At 37.5% G+C, this 12,028-nt stretch overlaps 1 protein-coding gene and 1 long non-coding RNA gene across 2 annotated transcripts in view; one reads left to right on the top strand and one right to left on the bottom strand.

The window, feature by feature from the left end:
* Window positions 1-468: 468 nt before the first annotated feature.
* LOC133226519 (uncharacterized) overlaps window positions 469-12,028 on the bottom strand; it is an 88,925-nt gene continuing 77,365 nt past the window's right edge. The window contains exon 2 of the long non-coding RNA XR_009729529.1: window positions 469-2,773. This is a non-coding gene — a long non-coding RNA (uncharacterized LOC133226519). The remainder of the gene's footprint in view (window positions 2,774-12,028) is intronic.
* LOC133226517 (fibrinogen-like protein 1-like protein) lies at window positions 5,259-11,171 on the top strand. Its single transcript, XM_061380177.1, has 2 exons — window positions 5,259-5,909; window positions 10,471-11,171. Exons 1-2 carry the CDS (start codon window positions 5,762-5,764, stop codon window positions 11,169-11,171), a joined length of 849 nt encoding a protein of 282 aa, XP_061236161.1. The 5' UTR covers window positions 5,259-5,761.

The following is a 12,028-nucleotide window of genomic DNA, read 5'->3' as shown; positions in this document are numbered from 1 at the left end:
AGATACATTTTCAATGTTTACTTCAGACCTTGGAATGTTTTCATAAAGAAATCTAAAAAGAAAAAAGGTTGCTGAACATTTGAAAAGTCAAATGTTTCTGAGAGGAGAGCATTTGTTTTCTTTTACATTCAGTAAAAAATATATACCCTGGTTCATTTCCAAAGTAGTGGTAAATCTCACAAATAATGAAGGTGTAAAAAGAGATTGAGAACCTGCACAATATGTTTCAGCAGTTAATAACTGCTTTCTGCATTGTCAGACAAAACACACTTCACATGCCATTGCCAGCTCAGAAGTTCAAGAACAAGTGAAAACTGTTATGAACATTCATTTTTTTCAACTGCTCCTACACAAAGATACCAAAGTGCATTTAGCCAAGGTTGCAAAGCAATTCAAAGCCACTCAAAGCAGCAGATGTATTTCTATGCCCTGGGTTTTTTGTTTGGTTGATGGGGGGGTGGGGTGGAATTGTTGGTTTGTTTTTCCCTGAAGCAACCACTCATGCTGTGCAGCCATAAAACTTCTTTCAGGAAAGACACTTAGTGAGCCTTTTTTTATGTTTTATGTGTTTTCCCTTGTTAGAACTTTGTCTTTTGAGCTCCTTAGTATGCTGAACAAGATTACTGCATAAAAGTTAGCATTTTTACAGGTTTCTGGCAACAATACAAAGCCATAAATTGCCCAGCTCAAGTCTTTTGAATTCCCTGGGTACGCAAGTTGCTAGCCTGTCAAAGCCCTTCCCATTAATAATGGAGTCCATCATGGGCACAGTGATCACGAAATTACAGAGTTTTTGATTCTTGGAGAAGCAAGTAAGAGGTTAGCAGAACAGTTACCTTGTACTTGCAGAGAGCAGACTTGAGCCTATTTAGAAGACTGGTTGATAGAGTCACTTTTGGGAGGCAGTCCTGAATGACAAAGGAGTCCAGGAAGGCTGGGCATGCTTCAAGAAGGAAATCTGAAAGAGCAGGCCATCCACATGTGCCGGCTGAACATGAGCAGCAGTGTTCCCAGGTGGCCAAGAAAGCCAACAGCACCCTGGCCTGTACCGGCAGTAGTGTGGCCTGAAGGGCCAGGGTAGTGATCACCCCCCTGTACTGGGTGCTGGTGAGGCTGCACCTTGAATACTGTGTTCAGTTCTGGGCTCCTCACTACAAAAAGGACATTGAGGTGCTGGGGCAGGTCCAGAGAAGGGCAACAAAGCTGGGGAAGGGTATGGAGAACCAGAGAAACTTACGAGTCTGGAGAACTTACGAGGAGCAGCTGAGGGAACTGGGGTTGTTTAGCCTGGAGAACTCTGAGGGGAGATCTTCCTGTTCTCTACAACTACCTGAAAGGAGGTTGTAGTGTGTGTGGGATGTTGGTCTTTTGTGCCACACAAGCGATAGGACAAAATGACTCAGTTTGTCCCAGGGGAGGTTTAGACTGAATATAAGCAGAAATTTCTTCACTGAAAGGCATTGGTCAAGGCATTGGAACAGGCTGCCCAGGGAAGTGTTTGAGTGGCCATCCCTGGAAGTATTTAAAAGAAGTGTAGATATGGTGCAAAGGGACATGGTTTAGTGGTGGACTTGGCTGTGTTAGGTTAATGATTGGACTTCATGATCTTAAAGGTCTTTTCCAACCAAAATGATTCATGGTTCTTTCACTGTGTAATACTGCCACTGGCTGTCACAATCATCCAGACTACTAAGATTAAATTAATAGTACTTTGCCATTGCTAGAATGGATGGCTTCATTGTATGGCTTAGATTTGGACATTTTTCACATCCTTTACAGACAGAGTCAGATTAGTTGCAAAATAGGAGCTAGATTGTCTTTGCAACTTACTTTAGAGCTTGATGAAATTGATCAGAGACAAATCTTCCCTTTGCAAGGCTGTACCATGAATTGTTAAAATACTGAGAACTTGTAAAGACAATTTCCACAAAGGACAGCATGCATTGGAAAAAAATTCAAATGAATGCTTGCCAGTTAAAGGTTAGCAGAATCAGAGGGATAATTAAAACTTCAGCATATTGTGGAGAAGGACCTGGTTATTGGACAGACAAACTAACTATCTTAATTAACATGGCTAACTATAAGTCATTATAGTAATGCATTATTTTGAAATTTATATGACCAAACCATACCAATGTAAAGTACCTTAAGATCACTATGTAATTTTCATGGCTGAAAAATTATTCTCTAAATACTTCATCAAGATCAGAGAGAGAGATGTAGTAATTTTCATTATTTTTCAAAGTTTTCATCTACAGAAATAGATGCCTTTCTGAGCACGAGTGAATTAATACTTCTGCCCTTTCCTCTCTCTTCTAATTAAATGCTTCCCACTTTGCTTCTGCTCTGACAGCTCAGATGAAAATTTGGAAATAACAAAGAGAAGCAAACAGCAAGAAATTAAAGAAAAAAGATGGGTAGAAGATAAACAGTGATGGAAAATGTAGGAATCAAAGGCACAAAGCAAAAATGCACCCCAATTTAAACCAGGGTAACACGAGACCTGTCAGTAAATACCACTAAAGTCAGTGGTGTTTTCTAGATTTTATCAATATGGACAGAATGGAGCAGTACCTTCTGACCTTTTTAGCATACCATTTCAGCAAGATCTGTATCTGCTCAAAGCACTTTAATTATTTCATAAGGTATTTTCATGCCTTAGCCAAGGTTTATAAAGCTTAGTACCAACCAAAAATTAGATATGTCAAACATATTGATACCAGAAATTCCCTGAGCTGCATAACAGTAGAAGTGGAGAGAATGTGTTCTTAAACTATCCTGAAGCTCTGCTACTGCCCAGTGTTTTGGAAAAGATACTGTTCTGACTCCTTGTGGCCATTCTCATCTATAATAAAGCACTGCTTGTACCTGAAAAATGAAGAGAAATATCACTGTGTTTTAGATGTTACAAGAAAATCTTCCTTAAAACATTTGTTACATTTACTTATTTAATAGTGCATGAAATAGAAATCCACACATGTTGTGCTTTCACTGAGGATAAATTATTGAAGGACAGAAATTATGCATAGTACAAATCCTCAAGGAGAGCTTGCAGAGGATGTAAATGCTCCATCACTTTTAATTGTGGCTTGTTTCAGGGATAGAATCTGATCAAAGTGGGTTGCAGGCTGGATCAAGAAGCACAAAAACTGAACTGTTGGCTCATATTAAAAGGGGTAAATGCTAGATTAGACATCATCTAAAGGCCATGAAGATAGTGCAATTTCCAGATACATGGAAAAAAATAATTAATCTAATTCATTACAGGTTTGACCTGAATTAATGTTAATTAACTCTTGTTAATTCAAATAAACTAAAACAGCACTCTGTTGACCAGCCTGTTCTGATTTGGTGGTTTGTTGTTTGGTTTTTTTTCCCCATTTTTATAGCTCTGAGACACTGCTTCTCATTCATTCATGTTATAACATGAAGTAACAAGGGTTATGGTTGGTTTGGTCCTTTGTTCCTAATGCTTAAAAATCAAGTTGTCTCTATGCAGTTTTAATTCACCTATGCAAAATGACACAGTAAATTTGAGCATCTGCTAGTGTGTTTTTAAGCAATATAAGTACTTTTATAAGCTAATAACTTGCTATGCAATTCTAATGTGAATAGCAGTATGCCCTTGAGTTAATTCACCTATGCAAAATGACACAGTAAATTTGAGCATCTGTCTGTGTGTATTTAAGCAACATAAGTAATTTTCAGAACTAAAACCTCTTCATGGTTCCCTGTCACTGTGTCTATTTATTGATCAAGGAAATTTAATTAGTTACTGTGTTGTTTTAATCTTTACAGAAGGACTTTGTACTTTATAATTCATAAATACTTGCAAGTGTAATATGTCAGAGTAAAGTCCACCAGAGTAAGCACGCAGTGTGAAATAATGAAGATGCAGTTTTGCTGTATTTGAGATAGTGTGTTGGAGCTGATTTATTCACCTGGGCTTAAGTGTCAGGCAAAGTACAACTGTACAGAATGAGCTTATTCATTTCTGCATGATTTTCTTTGCCAAGCTTCACTTAAAAGAGGTAAGGTGCCTACCTAGTGCTGTTTTCCTCAGTTGCTTTATTAGTAATTTATAATACTAAGATCTATTTTAGAATTAAATGGATCTGTAAATCATTTCAGTGCGTAAATATGAAGGAAGAAAAAACAGACTCACTCAGAAATGCTAAATTAAAATAAAACTTCTAAAATAATAACTCCAGATCCAAGTACAGTTTTCCTGAAGTTTAGTGATGCTTGTGGGTTAGGTTTTTATTTTAAGTAAGTCATTTATAACATAATACTTAATAGTAGAAACAATAATAGAAGCTTTCACGGAAAAGGATACATGACAGTGGGAAATGTAGGTAGAGTGCAACTTAAATGCTTTAAGGGAATCCCTATGACAAATTTAATGGGAGGTAATTTCCCGGTTTATTACAATTTCAATGTCAAATGACCAACCCTGCATGAAATAGCAATTGTATATTAATAGTAAATCAGAATTATTATTTAATCACTTTAGGTAGAGTAGAAAATTCTGGTTTGCTTTTTTTCTGCATGGTAGCTATAAAAATTAACTCTCATACCTGAACTCTCTTATTGTGATTTGTCTTGGATATTTTTTAAAATGGAGTGAATATTTTTTTCTATATGGAATACTGTTTGCTGAATCTGCTGCTAAGTCATTACATTTATAAGGAACGTGGCTTTGCTGGAACATAAACCACTGTAGAGAAGGGTACTGGCCTCTGTAGACCATGCTGACGCTGGCAGGAAATAAGTTCTGATGAAAGAGCTGTTTGCTAAATCTGTTTGCTGCCTTTGCCAAAGTCATTGGGGGGAGCTCTCCTTAAAAACCACAACAAACCAAAACAAAAAAAACCACCCCCGTTTAGCAAGTCTTAAGCAAATGTGTCCTTTGAGAGTACGGGAAACATTAGTTACCCTGCTTCAGCCTATGCTGCTGTTGAAACAAAAAATCCTCTTTAGTCAAACTGGGATTTGCCTGACTTAGGACTTAGTCTGGTAATAACATAAGACTTCTTGCTATGTTGGATGGAGGGTTACTAGATGTGTAACCCCAAAAGGAGGACAAGATCAAAAAGGTTTTGATACAATATATTAAACCCTTGTGGGTTTTGAGATTGAAGAAAAGTTCTGTTTTCTTTGTTCATTTTTTTTTTAATTTTTTTTTTAATCTAATTTAAACCTGTGACCTATTATTTAAAGGTGTAGATGGAAATTCATAAATACGATAGTCCAGATGTGCTGGAGGTATCCAGGGCATAGAAATATTGCCAGCACTAAGAAAGCCATGTCTTTGAGTACTGTTTGAACTAGACAGTCAGCAGAGCTACTGTTACTGTCTCTGCCAGGTTGACCATTGGTGCTCTATTTCACTAGTTTGGACTCAGGAAATATTTCAATTCTGATAAATGCAAGATGTGCTTTTTCTTCCATTGTTACTTTTCTGTCACAACAAAATTACATTCTGTTTCATTGCCCAGCATGGTACAAGGTAAGCTAAGAGTCTAATCCTCTGTGTCAGAGGAATGACCAGTCAGATAGAGGGTGCAAGACATTAGGAAAGGGAGAAGTCCTTGAAAGATGGGAGAAGCTGATTTTGGCAGAGGCTTACTACACTGAAGCTCAGTATTTCAATACCTTTTGTCTTCAGGACTTTCCTATTAGAATTCATAAATCTTTCCTTTTTTAATCCACTCTGTGTTACAGATCTGTATTGCTGCAGAAGGACTGACCTGAAAGGAAGATGTTGATGACGAGCTCAGTGGGATTTATTCTGTTCTTGCTCTCTCAATGCACTTTGTCAATGAGCACCACAGAGGCAGTGGTCTTGGCTAATGCCCACCTTCTTCCCCAAAGAGGCTATGAGAGACTGGGTAACAGCAATGAAAAAGGTACTCATGAAGAGAGTTGGGTAATTTGGATGCATGCTGTGTTTTAGTTTATTGTGTTGCTGTAACATTTTCAGCCAATGTATTTGAAAGTTAGCCCTGCAAAAATCAGAGAGCCACAGAATGGTTTGGGTTGGAAGGGACCTCACAGATCAACTGGTTCTAACTCCCCTGCCATGGGCAGTGACACATTCCACTAGACCAGGTTGCTCAATGCCCCATCCAACCTGGCCTTGAATGCTTCCAGGCATGGGTCAGCCACAACTTCTCTGAGCAACTTGTGCCAGTGTCTCACCATCCTCACAGTAAAGAAATTCTTCCTTATATCTAATAAAAATTCTACCCCTTTTCAGTTTAAAGCCATTGCACCTTGTCCTGTCACTAGATGCCCTTGTAAAAAGTCCCTCTCCAGATTTCTTGTAGTTCCCTTTTATGTACTGGAATGCTACTTTAAGGTCTCCCCAGAGCTTTCTCTTCTACAGGCAGAACAACCCCAGCTCTTTCAGCCTGTCTTCACAGGAAAGGTGCTCCAGTGCTCTGATCATCTTGTGGCCATCCTCTGGACTCACTTGAGCAGGTCCACATCCCTCTGGTGTTGGGTGCCCCAGAGCAGAAGGCAGTACTGCAGGTGGGGTCTCATGAGAGCAGAGGAGTAGAATCATCTCCCTCAACCTGCTGGCCATGCTCCTTTTGATGCAGCCTCGGATATGGTAGGCTTTCTGGGCTGTGAGTGCACATTGGTGGGTCATGTTGAGCTTCTTATCAACCAGCACCCTGAAGTCCTCCTCAGGGCTGCTCTCAATCAATTCTTTGCCCAGCCTCTAGCTGTGCTTGGAATTGCCCCAACCTAGGTGCAAGACCTTGCACTTGGCCTGTTTTGCAATATGAACATGTCCTGACCTGAAGTCATGGAATCATAGAATAGTTTGGGTTGGAAAGGACCTTAAGATCATCTAGTTCCAACTCCCCTGCCATTGGCAGAGATGCCTCACACTAGATCATGTTGCCCAAGGCTCTGTCCAGCCTGGCCTTGAACACTGCCAGGGATGGAGCATTTACTGCTTCTTTGGGCAATCTGTTCCAGTGCCTCACCACCCTCACAGTAAAGAACTTCTTCCTTATATCTAACCTGAACTTCTCCTGTTTTAGTTTGAACACATTACCCCTTGTTTTATCGCTGCATCCTTGATGAAGAGTCCCTCTCCAGCATCCTTAATCCCTTGCTCAGCTGCCATCTAATTCAAGAGAAATTACCAGGTTTTTTTTCATTTGAAGACTTATTCTTTGGACAATCATATCTAGATTACATTATACACCTCAGTACCTAAATCCCATTGGAACCTATAATTGAGGCATCTCTCTGCCTATCTAGCTTGCAAGGTCCAGCTTGTTAGGGTTTCTGATACATTTACCAAAGTAGATCCCATATAAATTGTATATAAAAAGAGTAGGTGGCTGATTCATTTTACTCCTTTGACTGATGGCATTTGAGGTTTTATAAAATCCACTTTCCAAGTGAATCCTGTGACATTCAGCCTAGATTATTTTCTCATTATCTGTCTATAGAAATTGTTGTATTTTGCCTGAATAATATTCACTGAGAAGGGCAAATACAAGAGTCATTGTATATATCACTGATGTGTACATCACTATATAATAACTTAAATAATGGTAATTCTATAAAATCATGGGATTGGGTTTGGAGTCAGGGTATGTCTACCAGGCAAATGTTCTAACAACTGGAGTACAGAGTCATGTACAGAGTTCTGCTCTTTCAGGATGTTTAATAACAGCATGCAGGTAATATTGAGATATAAAGTATTCTATTCATGGCTGTAGATTCTAGTAGGCAATGGAAGACATAAAAGTAAGACCTTGGAAACCCTATATATTCCTGTAAATCTGTCCTGAGTGGCATGGAAGTACCAATAATCTTCTGAATATCAAATATAAAAGACTATATTTAACACAATAATGATTCTATGAAAAATAGTATTTAACAGGTTTAGTCCATCCGGATTTCTACAAAGCCTATAATACAATACTTCATGCAATATTAAATCAGGGAAGTTAAGGTTATATTATAGTTTCAGTAGAGATTGAAAAGAAAATGACAATGACTTGGTTAGAAAAGTAAACCATAAAGTCAAGAGGAGACTTTGGAAGTATTTGCTCATAGGTAATCTTTTCCATATTCTGATTATGTATACCAATGCAAAAACAGGCATATGATGATAAAATTTAATGATAACATGAAATAGAGAAATGCCAATACAAAAAATCAGAATAGTACACAGGGAAAAAAAAAATAAAAAATCAGGTGTTCTTAAGTAATGCCATTTGGTTGAAAACTGAAGTACAAGATCCTAGGTTTTACTGCAAGGTGAGGACCTCACCAGTTACAAAAGTCCCAAAACCAAACTCTAGATTAAAGGAAATTAAGCCATACAAATTCAATCCTGGAATATATCAACAAAGGTGTTTCTAATAAAACCTGGGAAGAATCAGTGGCACTACATAGGGCCGTCTGCAATACTGTGTGCAAATTTTACCCATGTTCTAAGAGATTAATTTGCAATGAAGAGGTGCAGAAAAGCTACTAAGACAATTAAGGAACAGAAGATTTATCTTACACTAAATAATAAAAGAACTTCTTTATGCTACCTTCACAAAACAAAGGCTGAATAAAAATATAGTTGTCCTCACTGGGGCTTATTACCCAGGAAGAAGCACTATTTAACGGACAACTTGATACGAGAAAGAAAAAGGTGGATGGTGGACATTAATAAAATTAGATTGGGAACCAGATTAGTATTTCTAACAGAGTAGTGACAGTTATTGAAATCTACAATGCTTTTCAGCTGGAAGAGAAGAAATTCAATAATTCTGTGAAGAAGACTGTATGATATAATTCACTGCAAGACCAGTGGTAGATAAAATAGTCACTTCTGGTGCCTTTCTCTTTCCACAAAGTTGTTTGGGTTTTGTGTTGTTTTGTTTGGTTGGTTTTTGTTTTGTTTTTTTTTGTAACAGTAGCCAAATCACTGAGTGTACTTTTGATTTGTTGGTCACAAGACCATGTAATGAGATTCACTCTTTTCAGACCCTGTTCTTCTGTTCAAGAAAAGAAAAACAATGTATTCAGTAAAAGGATTGAAGGATCACTGATCTCTGGTCAGTGATTTGGGCAGAGAAGAGGTTTTTCCTGAGCTTTTATTTTAAAGTTTTTATTTTGAAAATATTTTTCCTTCATTGTTTTTTGGTAAATATTGAAAAAAAAAAAACCAGTTGCCGTACTTATCCTCAATTATTCTGTTTTCCCAGAAGAAAAAAAAATAAAATTCAAAATTCAGCATTTATATTCCTATCAGTCACTGTCAGGACAGAACATAAGATTTCATAAGTCTGAAGAGCTCTCATTTTACATCATAGATGGTTTGTAGGAACTTTTCTGATAGATACTAACTAAGTTTTTATTAAACATAAATTACAAATATCCCATAGTATAATGATGTAATGACATGCCTTTCAACTCTATGGAGAAGTGAATGATTTCAATTCATAAGCATGTTTCTGACAAACAGAACAGACATTGAATAATATCCTTCTCTATAAAAGGGATTCTCTATATATGAATTCATACATACAGAAATGTGTATTTAAATAAGTTATATTCTGGCTTTTAGAAGTCTCACAGCCATTTATAAAAAGCAGAGCATTGTGCCTTAGTCTCAGAGATGCTTGATACTATACTATAGCAAGAAGTTACCTTAGAAGCAAGTTACATTTAAAAAACACAGTATATATATTTCAGCCCAATCAAGAGAGTTATCCTAAGCCTTACATGCCATTTTTGTTACCTCTGAGTCTATTGGATAAACTGTAAAAGCACTTTCACCTATTTTCCTGGTATTGGTGTTATCACTGCACAGCACTGTAGTTCTGCTTGTAAATCCATGGTAAGATTTAGCCTGGAGTTTGAGTGACATGAACTGTTCTTAAGAAAAGCCTTAGATGTTTATAAGTTTTATATTAGCAAGAAATATGCTTTACTATCTCACTTTCACCACTGAACACATGGCATACTTAGAAATCAATGCAAAGATGTTACATATGCCCAAAGTGCAAATTGGTTAAAGAGAAATTAGATTTATTTGAGGATAAAGATAGCTCCTGTAATTAAGCACAGTGGTCTATCACACGGCACAGGGAATTGAAAAGTTGGTGACTACTCAAACTAGAAGAACACAGGAAGAAAAGGAATGGTCTGTACCTAACTTCTGGCTTTTCAACCATGTCACTGTCATAAATGCAAAATCACACTTATGTTGTATGACAGGGTTAACAAACCCATTTTAAAATTTCTGAACATTTCCTGCACGTTCTGCTCTGCAATCTTCCCCTTTAGCTGAGCAGGTGGCCACTACCTGGTATGACGTCAGAGTCAGTTTCTGGTCAGAGTGTAGTCATTCATTCATTCTAAAGGAACGAGTTCATATCTAAAATTCACTATTTGAACAGAAATTTACTTTGTTCCTTTTTTTTTTTTTTTTCCCTACTCAAGACTATCCAAGGGATTGTTTTGAGATTTTTCAGCATTCCAAAGGAAATTCCAGAGATGGTCTTTACATCATCCAGCCAAAGGAGGACCCAATTGTAGTCTCCTGTAACATGCAAGATGGTGGTTGGACAGTAATCCAGCACATTACAGCCAATAGTACTGTTGACTTTGACAGGACTTGGCAGGATTACAAATATGGATTTGGTTCCGTTCATGACAACCACTGGTTAGGAAATGAATATATGCATCAGTTAACAAGCAGTTCCGTGCGATATATGCTTGGAGTTAAACTTGTAAACCTAAATGCTGAAATTAAATGGGGACAGTATGAACCATTCCTTATTGAAGATGAAGAGTCTCAATACCGAATCAGGGTTGGTCTATACCAAGGCAATGCCACTGATGCTCTAAGCTTGGACACAGAAGCTTATCTTCATGACAACCAGAAATTCACCACCAAAGACAGAGACAATGACAATTATTTTCAGAATTGTGCTAAACTGGAACACAATGGCATTCCTGGTGGAGGCTGGTGGTATGATGCGTGTGCTGGAGCAAATCTAAACCGTAGGAATGTGATCTACTGGCAAAAAGACTGCAACAAGCAACGCATATGCAAGTTTGCTTGGATGATGATCAAACCCGTTGAGTATAGCCTGTCATATCCAATCAAGTCCTGTCTGTGTCAGAAAGTTGAACTGTAGATAAGCCATGTGTACTTTGAAAGGCCCATGGATTTTTTCTCCAGTAACTGAAGGGAACTCACACTGACTGATCACATTAAGTAACCATGATTAAAAATTAATTTGGACCTTAGCAAGGGCTTTATGACAGCATATTGTCCAGGACTAGACCAGGACATAGACATCATCCAACCACACAAGGGAGAAGTCACTGTGAGAAACTGAGGACTCTACTAGGAGATTTAAATATTTAATTTTATAATATTCTAGCCATAACAGGAGTCACAGATGAAATCCAAGATTTTATGTCTTGTACAAGATATACATGAACATACATGCATTTCAGAAGTTTTGCTCCAGTATGAATGTTGATCTCTTATACTTGCACATCTTCACATATCGTGCAGGAAGGAAATTTCCAGTGAAGTACCTACATTTACAAAACACATATTGGAGAGTATTGTGTACTATAGGGCAGCATCAGCCCTTTCTTTTTTTATCTTTAGTGAAAGGTATTTTAATATATAAAACCGGAATTAGTCTCATCTCCAGTGGCTTCTTTTCCCCTTCATTGACTCTTCTCAGCTTTTTAATTATAGCATACATAGTGAAGATTCAGCATAGGCTTTTCTTTTCTTCCTTCTTTTTAAAAGACCCAGAGCTAATGGAATAATCAGCTTTTCCATTGAAAGCTGCTAATCCAAAACATACATTTCCTCTGAATTTTTCTTCAAGAAACTCAGTGAACACATTTTTTAAACGCTCAAATTCATTTTGCAATTGTTTACTTACTGCTCCATTTTTTTTTTTTTCTGGATATTGCTGCATTTTATTTACCATGTTTCGACTGTTGCTTCTCCCATGATGTGCTTCAGCTT

The sequence above is a fragment of the Neopsephotus bourkii genome, unplaced genomic scaffold (genome assembly GCF_033783945.1).
Source record: "Neopsephotus bourkii isolate Nb327-2 ecotype Australia unplaced genomic scaffold, CSIRO-AGI_Nbou_v1 NB_1792, whole genome shotgun sequence".
Classification (NCBI taxonomy): domain Eukaryota; kingdom Metazoa; phylum Chordata; class Aves; order Psittaciformes; family Psittacidae; genus Neopsephotus; species Neopsephotus bourkii.
This window is presented reverse-complemented; position numbering and strand designations above follow the sequence as displayed.

What these genes read in the sequence shown, in the direction of transcription:
- LOC133226517 (XM_061380177.1), top strand. Translation starts at nt 5,762, where the DNA reads ATGTTGATGACGAGCTCAGTGGGATTTATTCTGTTCTTGCTCTCTCAA. An exon ending in GGGTAACAGCAATGAAAAAG is followed by an intron (nt 5,910 to 10,470) that starts GTACTCATGAAG and finishes TCCCTACTCAAG; the next exon opens with ACTATCCAAGGGATTGTTTT.